This window comes from Danio rerio, chromosome 5 (genome assembly GCF_049306965.1).
Source record: "Danio rerio strain Tuebingen ecotype United States chromosome 5, GRCz12tu, whole genome shotgun sequence".
Classification (NCBI taxonomy): domain Eukaryota; kingdom Metazoa; phylum Chordata; class Actinopteri; order Cypriniformes; family Danionidae; genus Danio; species Danio rerio.
The window spans coordinates 61,606,760-61,622,047 of record NC_133180.1 but is presented as its reverse complement, the minus strand read 5'-3'; the positions used below and the strand labels follow the sequence as shown (position 1 = coordinate 61,622,047).

The window sequence follows — 15,288 nt, the reverse complement described above, 5'->3', positions numbered from 1 at the left end:
TGAAGGTAGCCCATTATAAGGGCCTAGGAAGTTGTAATGTAGGTCGGCCTACTATAGCCTAAATTTTCTGAAGCCATTCTTTAGTTTAATAGGAAGCAAAGATAAATATTCAAGTGCTTAGATTCATGTTTAGATCAGCGATATGCCACCGCACCTGCCAATCATTCTACATTCATTCACAATTCAAATTGCGTGCCGGGTTCATGACAACACGAAAAACTTTCTCCACGACTATTAGTTCCTGGTAATATAAGAAAGCAGTGGAGAAAAGCATTTAGTTTAGCATTAAATGGGTTCATTTTGTCCTGAAACAAGGAGTTCATTGCTGTCTCTAAATCATGTTGCACTGTGTCAGTTAGATAAGCAGATTACATTTGCAACACTGGAGAAGAGAGGGTTATTACCTGCTCTTCACACACAAAGTAGGCCTACCTGAAAGTGCAAATTTAAAAAGGCTCAATAATACATTGTACAGATCTTCAACGCACTCATTTCTTCCCTTTGTGCTGCTCAGTTTTGAAAGTGTCCGTCGATAGGGCTGCACGATGTCTCAGTGATGCATCAATCGTGCCAAACATGCACAGACTTCTCTCATCCTTCCGACTGATTTTATTCTTCTGAGGGGAAAACTTTGAGTGCTGCGAATAGTTTTATAAAGCCTGGCTCATTGTGGTCAAAGTAGTGTAACTGACAGGCGCAATATGGATTGTCATAAACAGAAAAGGATTTAGCCTAGTATAGGTTACTCTCAAATGGAACATTGCATTTTATTTATATTAAGATTTTATTTAACAGACCAGTTTGTGTTTTTATAAGGGTGAATATAAGTAGCCTATTACAGTTTCCAAAAAAAAAAAGTTAATTAAAAAAGGAAACATAAGCTGGGCCACAACAGATCGATGCCATAACGAATGCTAAAATAAATGTAGCCTAGTTTACAGCAAGCATCATATGTTTAGTAAGATTGTGTCGTCTGTCATATACAGTAGGTATAGGTATAGGTCTGTTATTTTACTAAAGAAGACACATTATTTGAGTTTATCACAGAACTACAGAAACTGTGCCTAAAATAAATGGCACAAAATCGGGATTGCATCTGTATCGGTCGATACTCAGAATTTTGATATCAGGATCGGAACCAAAAAAAAATTTCAGCACATTTTCATTTTCAGCACTTTCTTTCACACTCCATGACATTGATGACTCAAGGTGTTGTTTGAGCTTTAAAATTCTTAAATTGCCCATATTTGTCTAAATTAAGTGAATTTGTAATTGTCAATATATATATTATTTTCTGTTTTCAGCTCACGCCCATCGCAATCTGAATTTGAATACAGAAGCGATTCTGAACTTTTGAGAATCACTATGCATCGATGAATCGAATCTTAATTATGTTATTAAATATATTTAAAACTTGCTGGCAACAAAAATGTCAAACCTTAAAGTTTTTTCAATATTAATAACATTAACAACTACAAAGTACTTAAATTTAATAGAGAATAATTCCTGTAAAAGCAGAGCAGTGTCTGACCTCTCCCTCTGAGATGGTGTTGTCTATTTCAGGAGTAACTGGCTCTGGTTTCCCCAGGACTCTGTATTCAGACCTGCGCGTCTGTGTACGCCTCACCAGCCTCTCTTTGTCCATTAAAACCTGTTCCACCTGCGTCAGGATGTTCCTGTCAAATGCTCCAAAACCCTGTGTGGCGGAAAACAAAGAGATTGTAAATTACTAATGAATTTCTACAAGTAGCTGACAAGCAGTGTTGTTATCTTTTTACCTTATTGTTCTTCCCCGTTGTTAGCCGTGTCTTGTCATACCATTTCTGGAGAGTAGTATCACGATACGGTTGAAATGCAGCAAAGCGTTTGGCCATAAAGTTGGGATAATCTGCCATTTCCAGTTTTCGTTTGGGAGGTCCGTTTCGAGCTGCTTTCTGTTCTACCTCTTGGTCATCACCTTCATTTTCATCCATATCATCTTCACTATTAATCTCTTCATCATCATCTTTAGCACTGCTGAGCATGAAAAAGGAAAATAGGTCACCACTTGAATGATGTTGTTAACCAACCGGTAACAAACCAACTTTTTGCTTAAACTACTGTAATTAGCTGTCAATTTATAGCTGTTAAATTATAATTTGGGTTAAAGTATTGGGTTGGATTTGGTATGCTAAATAATAACTTACTTTAAAAGTGATTATAAACATTTAAACGTATATCTTAGTAACAGTCAGGTAATAAGCCAGTAATAGATTTTATGAATTGTTACTTTAACTAAAACACAGGTGTCAAACTCAGCCTCAGCTTTGCACAGCTTAGTTCCAACCTTAATTAAACACACCTGATCAAACTAATTGAGTGCTTTAGGCTTGTTTGAAACCTATAAATTGGTGTGTTGAAGCAGGGCTGAAACTAAACTGTGCAGGGCTGCAACCCTGAGAGTCTGACACCCCTGAACTAAAGTGTTACAAAAATTGTAAACTACTTCGTGTAAAATCTTCAGAGTAAAATTTACTCAGTTCAGAGAACATTTGGTCCCTCTCCAAATTGAGCAAAATTTACTCAGCAGCAGAGTTAAAGTTAATGAGACAATAATGGGGTTAATTAAGTGATGATTGAGCACTGATGATGAACACCTGCATTTTACTGTCAAGATAGCTAAAACATATTGTGTTAATTAATTTTTTTTTACTTTTCATTAATATTTCACAATTTGCATTTAAAGTCAACAAAAAATATTTTTAATTCTTTATATATATATATATATATATATATATATATATATATATATATATATATATATATATATATATGTATGTATGTATGTATGTATGTATGCATGTATGTATGTATGTATGTATGCATGTATGTATGTGTATAAACACACACACACACACACACACACACACACACATATATATATAATATATATGAAGATTATGAAGATAATATGATTATGAAGATAATATGACAAAAGAGTTTACAAACAGGATTTTATTTGATATGTTTGTGCTTTGTTCTGCTCAAGCTTAAGCTGATTTCTAAGTTTATATATTAATGTACATTTTCAGTGTTGAAAGCTTCAAGAAACATCAGTTGCAACACTAGATAACCGGTTTCAAGGTTTACTGCGGTTTGAAAAAGTCAAGGTTTTAAAACCACTCAAATTTTCTACCATTATACCGTTATACCATTCCTAAGGTTTATTTATGTTTTTTTTAAATGTATTTTTTATGATTTGCAAAAAAATCTATTTTTGAAACTAATGAAGATAGCATATGTCATTTATTTAGTTATTTTATTTAACCTGACATGTTTACCATTTTAAAATATTATAAAAATTTCCTAGAATAAAATATATTGTGTTCAATGGGAAAAAAAAAGTTCTTGTTTGTTTTACCCAGACATTTAAAAATAACTTTAAGAGCAGTACTCACAATACCTTGATACTGTGAAACTGTGACATTTCTATCCAAGGTTATCATAATCAGAACTAAAACCAGCCCGTGTCTATAGCATTCTACCTATCAATTGGATGGAGTCTGCTACACCATGGTCTATTTGTGGTATGTTTTGTTAAAATATGTAGCCTTTTTCAATGTATAAATGCTCTCATAATATTTTATTCAACATTATATTTATTTAAAAGCTGTTAAAGCAGATTTGTTACCTGCCATCCCCCCAGGTTTTGCCCTGAGAGATGGCTCTTGTTTCCTTGTTTTGGTGGAGCAGCAGATCTTGAAGTTCCAGCAGAGACCTTTGTAGAGCCTTGAGAGCTTTATGACCTACAACACACAGATATGGGCTTATCAAACAGCACGTCAACCATGACATCAATTCGGCACACTTTTGTAAAAGCAGGGCATTTACAAAACCCACCTCTTCTCATCCTAGTCATTTGTTGGAATATCAAGCCAATTCTATGTGTGTTCAATAAGAAAAGGTCAGGAGAGGGTTTTCTTCAATGCCAAAGTATTAGTAATTTATTAGATGAATAATTCGATGACAGACCTCTGGGTTACGTTACCCTAATGCAATACAAGAATTACATTCAAGAGGTTCGCAACTAACATATGTTTCCCTGACTCCAGCATATATACACAACTAATATTAACAGGTGGAGTATTGGTGTAACGTCATTTATCAGTCATTCTGCAGTCCTTTGGCTCTTATACCCCAGACATACTTCCTCTATCTGCAACCCTTCTCTGCATACCAGAACTGAACAATTAAGTGCATCTTCAATAGATTTCACAAATTCTATAAGCATCATGCTCCTTGTGACATGTCTAGACCTCTTATTAGACAGTAGTCTGGAACAATGGCCCCCCGCACTTAATTTAATCTTATTCTGCTATTTCCCTCTTGTCAGCAGTTCCTTCTAAAAGTATGCAGAACAGTAAAAAAGAAGAAGTATGCCTGGTCAATATATGGTATCATACAAAAGAAAAAGATTGATTAATCTGTTGTTAGTCTAATAATTTTTCTAATAAAAAATAAAGACACAAAAGTAATTAAAAAAAAAAAAAAAAAAAAAATATATATATATATATATATATATATATATATATATATATATATATATATATATATATATATATATATATATATATATATATATATATATATATATGGGTTTTCTTTTGGTTTTTTTTTTGTTTTTTGTTTTTTCCCACACATTCTTGCACTAAACTAGTTAAAAAAATTCAAGAAGAGTAAAGAAATTAACTCAACCACCTAAGGCACACAAGCCATCAAACAAGACACTGATTCCAGCTGATAATGTCTAGATGGGATACAGCTTCGAATACTCATGTCAATATACAATAAGTTGTGTGTTTCTAAATTCATTGCATTTAGGAACAGAGATTAGGTTTTTAAAGTGAATGTGTACCTTGGCTCTAAGGGTCAAGTCTTGGTGTGATTCTGGAGTCAGATAAAGTTTCAGTAGCCATGTCAAAGCAGTTAGTAAATCAGCATACTATCATCTCAAAAACATTGCAAGAATCAGATGCTTTGTTTCCAGTGAAGACTTAGAGGCACATTCAAATTAAGACTAAAAAACACATCTGTTTAGCTGTGCCTTTACCGAATGAGAACTGTACTACGTCCTACAGACCGCACCATTATTCATTTCATTCTTTTATAACCTTTTTCACACATTTGAATTTGTTTTTAGTCAAAGTCAAAGTCACCTTTATTGTCAATTCAACCACACAGGCTGTACAGGGCATATAGAGAATCGAAATTATGTTACTTTCAGAGTATTTATGAGTATTTGTTTTTAATCATTTTTAATATTTATATTTTCTTATACTTGTCTTTTTTATTCCTGTTTATGTAAAGCACTTTGAATTGCCACTATGTATCAAATGTGCTATAAAAATAAACTTGCCTTGCCTTTGTGACACCATACAACAATAATTGATATTTTTACATTGGGGTGGGGGTAGGCGTTAATAAAACACAATTTAATGGGTAGTGTAATGAATAATACTCTGTATAACTAATGTTTTTGCATTACTGTGAGAGTTGAGTTTAGGGTTGGGGTAGACGTTAATAAAATACAATTAATTTGTAATTTAATAAACAATATAAATAATTCTCATTATCTTTAACGGATTAACTTTCATTAAAATGCCTTAAATAAAACCAGCCATCTGTTGAGGAGGAAATGTATCATACCATTTTTTTAATCTTGGCATATATGTAAATGCACTCGTATTTATATACCAATGTTTGGTATTCATATAAAAACATTGGAGTTGCTATTAATATAAAAACATTAGTATATTAGCATTCATATAAAAAACAAGTCACAGCTCTCGAGCACACAGTTGAACCTGGAAACCAAAACAAAAACCAAAAAACATTAAAACCAGGTCAAAGCTAAACAGCTTGACAGAAAAGCAAGGAGAAAAATTAAATAACCAAGGCAAAACAAAAGCTAAGAAAAAAAAGCAAAATCCTCAAAAGAATGTGAAAGCTAAACAGAAAACAATAAGAAAAAAAGCTAAATAAAAGGAAAAAGAACACCAAATCCAAACTGCATAAAAAAAACAACCAAAGAAAAAAGGTAAACAAAGTTAATCAAAGCTTTACAAAAAATATTTTTAAAAAAAAATAAAAAATCTATGCTCTCTTTATACAGCTCTTTAGCTAAAACGGCAAAACAAATCACCAAACAAGACAGAGCTAAACAGAAAAATTATAATTAAAAGATAATAAAATAACCAAGGCAAAAACTGTAAAACTAAGCCAAAAAAGACAAAATGAAAGTCAATGATAACCAAAAAAAAAAAAAACAAGGCAAATAAATTCAAAAACAAAGTTTTCTGTTAAAAAAATAATTAAAAATAAAAAGTTAAATATTTCAAATCTTTTTTAAGAAAATGTACCTGCTCATATGAACAAACCCATGCAGCATATGATTAAATTCACTTTACATAATGAGCACAAATAAACAAAAAAAGGCTGAGGGGGGTTTGCACAGATTGTCATCTTTACTGCTAATCAAAAGTGCACATGCACAGAAAACCCAGTCCCTTTCATTCCAAAGCAACACACTGTTCAGAATTCAGGAGGACGGCCCCACATCAATCATTTGCTGGCTAAAAGACCAGTGCAATAAATATGCAAATGAGAAGCAGGCAGCCTCTCCAAGCACCCAGATCTGCTTGAGAAAGAAGGTGCACAAATATATTAATTGCTCAGAGCCAGAAGACTCCTGATATTCAAACTGCAAGTGATGTTGGGATTGTGCTTCCTTGGGGGGTGTTGATTGACTGCACAGGAGACGTCAAGTTTGAATGACTATAAAGCTGGAAAATTTGACTGCATTGTAATATGATTTCTTGGTGATGTTGGACTCAAAATTAGACTCAGGATGGGATTTAAGCTTGCTTATACCAACATTGTAATCATTTGATTTAAAATACAATTCAAAAAATTTTTAAATTATTTTGCAATAAAATAATCGTTTTACTTAATTGTTCCTGCAATTTTTGTCTGCAGTTTTATACTAATGTAGGTTGAAGACTTTAAGATCTAGTAGGGCTGGGCGATACAGCTATCACAATATAATGTTTCAAATCATTCATTATCGATAATTTTTATTTTTATTTTTTTTTACAATTTATTTAGGAATATTAGGATATTTAAATTAAACCAATTTATTTTAAGTTACCAACTTTACTAAGGCAAAAGGTTTTAATAGTCAAAAACAAAAAATAAACAAAAAATTCTCGTCTCTTATTTCTTAAACTAAAATAAACATGAGTGCTAAAAAGACTCAAACTTAATAAATAAAATGTTGAAAAAGTATAATTGCTGAACAATCATCACAAATGTAAAAGTTGATCAGCAACTGCAAGGTGTGAATAATAATGATACAGTAAACCAAGAACTCTGTAAACTAAAATTCTGATAATCAAACCTGAACTTTCAAGTAAAGGAAATAGACATCATTTAAATACATATAGCAACATTTTAAATTGTGAAGTTGAATGACTACATTACCCCCTATAATAAAATATCTTTCAAAATATCTTTTAGATCGCTTGTGGCTGGATTGCACAAGAAAAGAAACCAAAAAGCCACTCTGGTGACATCCTTGCATCCTTTTTTTTTTTTTAATTTACAATCTCTTTATTGCTGCTTGTCATGACACTAATTTTCACGTGTTGTTATTCTGGCCAGAGGTGGCGTAATCTAACCGCACTCCTTTCACATGTTGTGTCTAAAAGCATGTGAAAAGCATGAGAAAGTGAATTTAGTTTCATTCAATATGCACTTTGTGCTTGTATTCCTCTGGCGTATCTCATAACTAGGTGACCATTAGCCATTTTTTCAGCGGATGTCAACAAAACAAACAAACTTTTGCTCCAGTTCCTACACTAGTTTGTATTTATGAAGAGAATAAAAAAGCACTGCAGTGTTTGAGTGCTCTGCATTCGTCAGAGTCTGTCATTACTATCAAAATATGTATATTGCATACAAAGTGTGAAGCAGATTGGTTAGTTCTACTTACATAAAATCGTAGTGTGCATGTAGCATTCTGAAATGTTTTCAACTTTAGTTGCACCTGGAAATGCACAACCCCTATGCGCCTCAATTGGAAATAGCTCTAAGCTTAGTGGCATTGCCTCGAAGGTGCGCGCTCAGCAGCAACATTTGAATAAAGCTATGGCGCTGCATACCATAACTTTATAGCAAACTTTTTATTTTAAATCATTACTGGCAATGGTGTTCAGTCAATAAATCTCGATACCGTCAAAAAAATTTGTAAAACATTTTAGGCAATTAAAAGGACACTCCGAAAGCAAAAATGTTTGCTTTATTTTGCGATTCTTATTTTTCAAAAACACCAAGAAAGATTGCAAACAGCTTTTTTAAATTTAGAATCTTCTGCTTTGGTAAAGAGCTTTTCAAGGCCTTAACTTTGCCTTGAAAGGGCAAATTAAAGGGTCACGAAAGACCAAAACACATTTTTTGAGATGTTGCGTGCCCCACAATGCTAAAAACACTATAAGGAGACACATATTTCACAAAAAAAAGTGAAATTTGTTTTTTTTTGTGTTATTTCGAGCAAAGTCGTTCTTCCGGTTTGAAAAGCAATTTTGAAGCTGCACCACGGCCATGAGATCCCTGTGTAAATTACCAGATGTAGACCGGATGTCTGTACCGGCGGGTACAACGTGACGTCTTTGAGCTTTCAGCATTAACTCATGAGAAAGACTTGGTTCGAACCAATCAGCACGCTCAATTTTGTATGAGGGGCAACTTCATTAATATACATGATAGAGTTTTTTCCTGTTACAGTGTTCAGAAGGCAGAAAAACGCCACATTGTGTTGACAACTGTAATTTAAACAAGTGGAAGATGAATAATTGTTTGGAGACACAGGTCGTCAGTGTTGCGTTTATAAATGTGCTGCAACAAAGGTTTTGTTTTTAATTCCCGGCTATGAAACCGCAGCATGTGGACTTATATGTGTTGTTTACAGTGGTCTGCTAACATATGACAAAAATAAGTTTGCAAAAAACATTCTACCCGAGTGCTTCTCACATCTGTAAATGGTAAATTCCAGATTTGCCGCTTATCTCCTTTAAAAAAAAAAAAAAAGAGGTTCCAATTGGTGTTAATTGTCCTGCCACTACAGATTTGGTATGTGTGTAATCAGTGTTCTATGTTTATGTTTATTCAGAGGCAAAACTAGTTAGTATTGTCAACAGTTTTTAAAGACATACCTAAGTTTACAGTAATATCACTACAATATTATGGACTGAAAGATCCACTGTAAATGCTGCTCTCCGAATGTAAAAATGTAAACACCTTAAATCAAACTATTACCGTCGTGTAGGATTTTCGTTGCATTTTGTGACAGGATGGACTATACACACATTGGCGCGGTTCGCTTGTAGTGTGAGTGTAAAACGTGCCAAAGCCCGAAACTGCAAGCGAGACGTGACTTAAGAAACTGTTTCATATGGATTTATTAATCAATCTTACTGTTCAATGAACGCAAACTGCCGTCGTTTATTAAAGACGGAAACCCCTCACTGCAAGACAGCTGCGCACCTTCAGCAAACCTCCTCATTCCTGCAGCACGAGGGCTTTATGACTGTTTATGAGCGACAAAAGTGGCGGATCTGTTCGACGAAATATGACTGCATGTTACCGTATCCCTTAGGACTGTTTGGCAAAATATTTGACTGCGTGTCACTGCATATCAAACGACTGAAACAATATAACTACAGAAATCTCCACTGCACTGAGCAAGAGCACTTAGTAAACATCGCAGCATCGATGGCGTAAGCGTGCCCAGGCGATTGTAATGTGAGTCAGGGGAGACGGGAAGGGGGACAAGCGTGCTTTGGCTTGGTTCGAGGCAACTGTGCATGGTGTGAGTACGGCCTTAAAGACTCAAAGAAACACAGCATTTTTACCAAACTTTTACCAACATTTTTACCAAACAATTTCATAAATAGTACAACTCTCACCGTCACTTCAGATTAATTTAACTTATCCTTGTAGAATAAGAGCATGAATTTCTTTTGGAAAAGAAATTATAAAATATTCCAAATTCCAACATTTTTAAACAGTTTTGTAGCTAACTTACACAATATACAATAATACAATAAAAACCCCTAACATTTTTATTCATTTTATGTGAAACATATAGGAAATAGTTAGGATACTGAACATGTTTTTAATTATAAATTCTCAGTCAAATAATGTAAATTCACTTACTATTTTTCAAAGCATCAGCATATTCAGCCCCTCCCCTGCTCTTGAACTCTGAGAATGTTTGTGGTTGTGGAAGTTGATTGGCTGTCACAAGAGCTTTCTGCATTTTGATCCGCCTTTCAAGCATCAGGTCCCAAAGGGCTGTGAACATTATAAAAAATAATTAAAAAAAAACATCAATTTAAATTCCACTTCTCAGATTACCATATGCAGTTAAAGTCAGAATTATGAGCCCAGCTGTGCATTTTGTTTCTTTTTGAAATATTTCTCAAATTATGTTTAAAAGAACAAGGAACCTTTCACAGTATTATCCTATAATATTTTTTTCTTCCAGAGAAAGTCTTGTTTGTTTTATTTTGACTGGAATTAAAGCTGTGTTTAATTTTTTTAAAACCATTTTAATCACAAGTATTAGCCCCTTTCAGAAATATTTTTTGAATGTCTATAGAACAAACTATAGTTATATGATGATTTGCCTATTTACCCTAACTTGTCTAATTAACCTAGATAAGTCTTAACTTTAAACTTAGCTGAATACTAGTATCTGGAAAATATCTAAAAGACATTATGTACTGTTATAATGGCAAAGATAAAATACATCAGTTATTAAAAAAAATAGTTATTAAAACTGTTTTGTTTAGAAATGTGCTGAAAAATATATTTTTTCCCCTAAACAGAAATTGGGGGACATTATACAAGAGGCTAATAACTCAGGAGGGCAATAATTCAACTGAAAATGACGGTTCAATTGTATATCTTGTTAGTTATTTGCAATATGCAAATGTGCACAAGCATCCATACCAAGCTGATTTTTCACGGCTCTCCCTTTTTCAACCTCTTCATCGACTTTCTCTTTTGAGAAGGTCCTCAAGCCTGATTCCTCCTCTTCTTCCATCTCCTCCTCGGAGCCTTCATCACTCTCTCCTTCCTCTTCTTCACTGTCAGCAGTTTCCTCATCTTCGTCACTGTCTCCCAGGTCATCCAATCCCTCTGTGAGTTTCATAAAATCTGTGCCCTTCATTTTGGAGACCAAGCTGGACATCTGTGAACCATCATCTCCAACGAGATCCTCGTCATCATCATTTTGATGCTCAACATCATCATCATCATCATCATCATCATCATCATCATCATCATCATTATCATCATCATCATCCATGCATTCCATGTACTTTTCCAGCATTCCACTTTCATCTTCATCATCAACACCATCATCATTATCATCATCATCTTCATCTGCTAAAAATGTGCAAAACATATTGTGAGTTGGACAATCCCTGCTTAACAATAAGCAATATATAAAGTATGTTAGTGGATTTCAGACAGAATTATACCTGATCCATCCAAATCTTTCTGTAGGTCTTTTCTGGATGTTGCCTTTCCACGATATCGTTGGTCACCATCAGCCAGAATGGCCCCAGAGCGTTTCCGCAGATGACCAGGTAAAAGCTCTTCATCGTTCTCATCACCTCCTTCATCAAACTTCTCTATGACTTTCGCTTTGGTGTCTGCAGTTCACATAAATGCTGGATTATTAACCTAGTTGTTATACATGAACATTTACACTACCGGTCAAAGGTTTGGGGTCAGTTTTATTAAATGTAAAAAAAAAAAAATGTTGGATACTTATACAAATTTTGAATGTTAAATTTTAAACTATATATATATATTATTATTATTAATAATATTATTAATAATAATAATATAATGAAGCTGGAAATTCATCTTTTAAAATCACAGGAATAAATTATTAAATGAAATTATAAACTTTTGAACAGTTATTTTATAGTGCAATAACATTTCACAATTTTACAATTTATACTGTATTCTTGATTAAACAAATGCAGCCTTGGTCCGCAGGAGAAGCTTATTTTAAAACATTTAAAAGTCCTACTGACCCAAAATTTTTGCCTGGTAGTGTATATTCAAAGCCATTTCAATATGTAATGCATAAAATTTGCATGCATGTAAGTTACATAGACTGATTAGTGAGTATATGAGGTATAATTGCTGAACTGCTTGTTAACGCAAGTATCTAATAGCAGATACTAAAGGTAATTAGGCATATAAACATGGTCTATACAATCAACTGAAATTAACTGTATCAGTATCGAAACTAAAAGTGATTTAACTGACATTGAAAATGGAGCAGTTGGCGACAGACAGACTTCATTCTTCTGATCATACTTAATGTATTGCTTTATTGTATATACGTGTTCAGAGTGTATAAATGCAAAAGGATGATAAGGTAAAATAAGTCAATCTTTATAAGAAAGTCTCATAAGTAAATATTAGTAATGCATTAAAATCACTAGTGAGAAATAGCCATATTATTGTTAATGTATAATTTAAAAAAAACACAATTGATTTTTATTGCTTATTAACTCCATTTAAAAGAACAATTGTATGTGTGTTAAATGTGTTAACAGGCACTAACAAAGAAATTATTACGGATTAATAAAGGGACTAAGCCAACAAGAAAATGAATGAATGAATAAATTAATTCATGTTTAAAAAAAAACTGATGCTTACTTTAGAGAGATAATATAATTCATAATGTCTTGGCCAGATTAATACGTGAAAATACCTTATTAAGTCTTCAAGAATTTGATGCTGTGATGAACAACAACTGCCAATACAATATTCTGATCGGTCCTAAAATACTCTTGTCTGTTAAAACTGGAAACTGAGGCTACAGTTTACACAAGTATTTGCATGCCAGAGACATGAAAACAACAACAAAGCATGAATCCATCCTGTTTTAACAGTTCAGATTGCTGCTTGTGGTGTTAACACTGTGTGGGATGCATAAAAAAATCATGTTAAACCCCCTACAAAAAGGGGTCTAACCTGGTAATAGCAAGAGACACCTAACAGAGAGGCCAAGTCCTTATTCCAGTTATGCATTTAACATTTGCCATAACAATTTACTCTAATTATGTCATATTGCTGCTATGCATTAAACACTTACCTTTCACTTTTTAAGTTCACAACATGTAATTGATATATATGGGTATTATAAATAGCTAGTCAAAATAGCTCAGGATAAGACAAAATATTTACAAAAATAATTAAATATGCATTGAAATGTTTACCACTTTTGTGACAGTTAAGAGGCTCAAGTAAATATATCATACTTTTTTTCTTTCAAATACTGTGGCAGTATCATGGTATGCTGGTGATATGGTATAACTGAATTTTAATATTCATATAGTAGTATACATTTATTAACATGATATTTAAAACCATAAAACGGCACATGTGTGTATCACATATGACTTATGGTAGACCAATATAAGCTAGAATAGATTAGAAAACAAAACAAAAACATTTATCCTTGTTTTTATTTTGACAACCGTATGTATTATTACTAAGCTTAAATAACGTCATTAATGTCAATAAAATCCTATGTAAAGCTGTTTCTCGGTACAGTTAGGCATGCAGACACATCGTGCCTTTATTTGACGTGATATATTTCCCATTATAGCAGCACTAAAACGTCTAACAACACATTAAACAACTGGGTGTGCTGTTTAAATATGATACCTTCATCTTGGTCGTCCTCGGGGTCCACGAAGTGTGGTAAAGGATTTAACAAATCCTCGAGCTGCTGTGATATGGAAGCTGCCATGTCTGTCCCACGCTGCAACTTACTGTGACATCATCAGAGCGCGCCCGAGCAGCTGTGACGTGAGTGCAAAACATAAGCCTCCCGAAACGCTTACTATAATTTATGTTAGACAATCATTTTATAACAGAGTTATGAGTGCCTATCAAATATGATTTTTTCTAATTATAAATATTCATCTAAAGAATTTGCTATTGTTTTTTGGAGCATTTCTGCTTATGAAGGGATAAGACAATCAGTCTCCCCCGGTTGTGCCACATCTATGTGCTAAAAACAGCTCTCTGTAAATTACTATTTACCACAAAGCCAAAAAACAATAATTTCCGCTCTTTATTCTAACGTGAGATAATCTCTTGTCTTAATGCTGTCCATTATTGGAACAGACACAAAATATTAATTGGAAAAGAGTACTTTATCTCAGAAATTCCTAATGTACAATAAAATCCATGAAGTGTCTTATATAATTAGACATAGGTGCTATCCTACAAAGGTTTTTTGTATTTGTTTGTGTTTTTTTTTTTTTTTTCAAAAGTTTATTTCTGAAGATTTTGATGTAAATCACTCCTTCTGTGATAACCAAACTGAAGATCTATGTCACCTTTTTTTGGAATTGTGAGTATACCAATTTTTTTGGGAAAAATTTATTGGGTATTTGAGGTATAATTCCTGATGGTATGTTCAAATATGAAAACGTTTTGTTTAGGCAATTTAACCGTTAGAATTAAATCCAGATGTTATTTTATTTATTTAATCATTATGTTATTGATCTTATTATATTGTGGCCACATGTTTTATACACAAGTGTGAATTTTATAAGCGTAAACCTTTCTTTCAGATTTTTCTTGAAGATCCTAATCTTTATCTTTGATTTCTGAATCTGTTAAATCTGTGTATCTGTTTAAAAGATACATTTCTGTTTAGCTCCCTGGCATGCAATGTGATTTAATGTAATTTAAATGTTTCATTTTGTTATTTAAAAAAAAAATGCTTACTACATTTCAAACTAATTTATAAATGATATTATTCCGATTAAACATTTTGTCTTTAAATTTAAAAAGGATATTGATATAAATTGCTCTTTTTTGCGTTTTGTGTTTGAAAACTGTACCCTACGTCTTTTGGAACTGTGTTTATGTTAAAAACAACTTTGGTATGATGCCTTTGTCTTTATGTACAGAGACAGACTCTTTAAATTTAATCTGCATTTTGAAAACATAATGTTTGGGTATTTACATATTATCATCTGAATAATGAAGTTTTTGTTATTAATCAATTCATTTTGTTGATTAACTTTCATTTCATTGTTAATTAATTATAAGGGTAAATTTTCCAACAAAAAAAAATCTGTTTTACTTTGTTTAAAAAAATTATTTTGTACTATTCAAGGTAGTAATGGAAATGCTATTAAAACT

The 15,288-nt window shown here is 32.8% G+C and overlaps 1 protein-coding gene across 6 annotated transcripts in view; it reads right to left on the bottom strand.

Moving 5' to 3' along the window:
- aatf (apoptosis antagonizing transcription factor) overlaps positions 1 to 13,925 on the bottom strand; it is a 28,462-nt gene extending 14,537 nt beyond the window's left edge. The window contains exons 1-7 of one of the 6 annotated variants that reach the window (XM_005165555.6): positions 13,795 to 13,925; positions 11,583 to 11,756; positions 11,050 to 11,484; positions 10,252 to 10,389; positions 3,671 to 3,785; positions 1,779 to 2,016; positions 1,532 to 1,696 (exon numbers count right to left, since the gene is read on the bottom strand). In XM_005165555.6, coding sequence (XP_005165612.1) covers positions 1,532 to 1,696; positions 1,779 to 2,016; positions 3,671 to 3,785; positions 10,252 to 10,389; positions 11,050 to 11,484; positions 11,583 to 11,756; positions 13,795 to 13,879 — 1,350 coding nt within the window. In that variant the 5' untranslated portion in view covers positions 13,880 to 13,925. Of the gene's footprint in view, positions 1 to 1,531; positions 1,697 to 1,778; positions 2,017 to 3,670; positions 3,786 to 10,251; positions 10,390 to 11,049; positions 11,488 to 11,582; positions 11,757 to 13,794 lie in introns of all 6 variants that reach the window. The other 5 variants (XM_068221221.2, XM_073950522.1, XM_073950523.1 and 2 more) reach the window with 5 other exon arrangements.
- Positions 13,926 to 15,288: the final 1,363 nt, after the last annotated feature.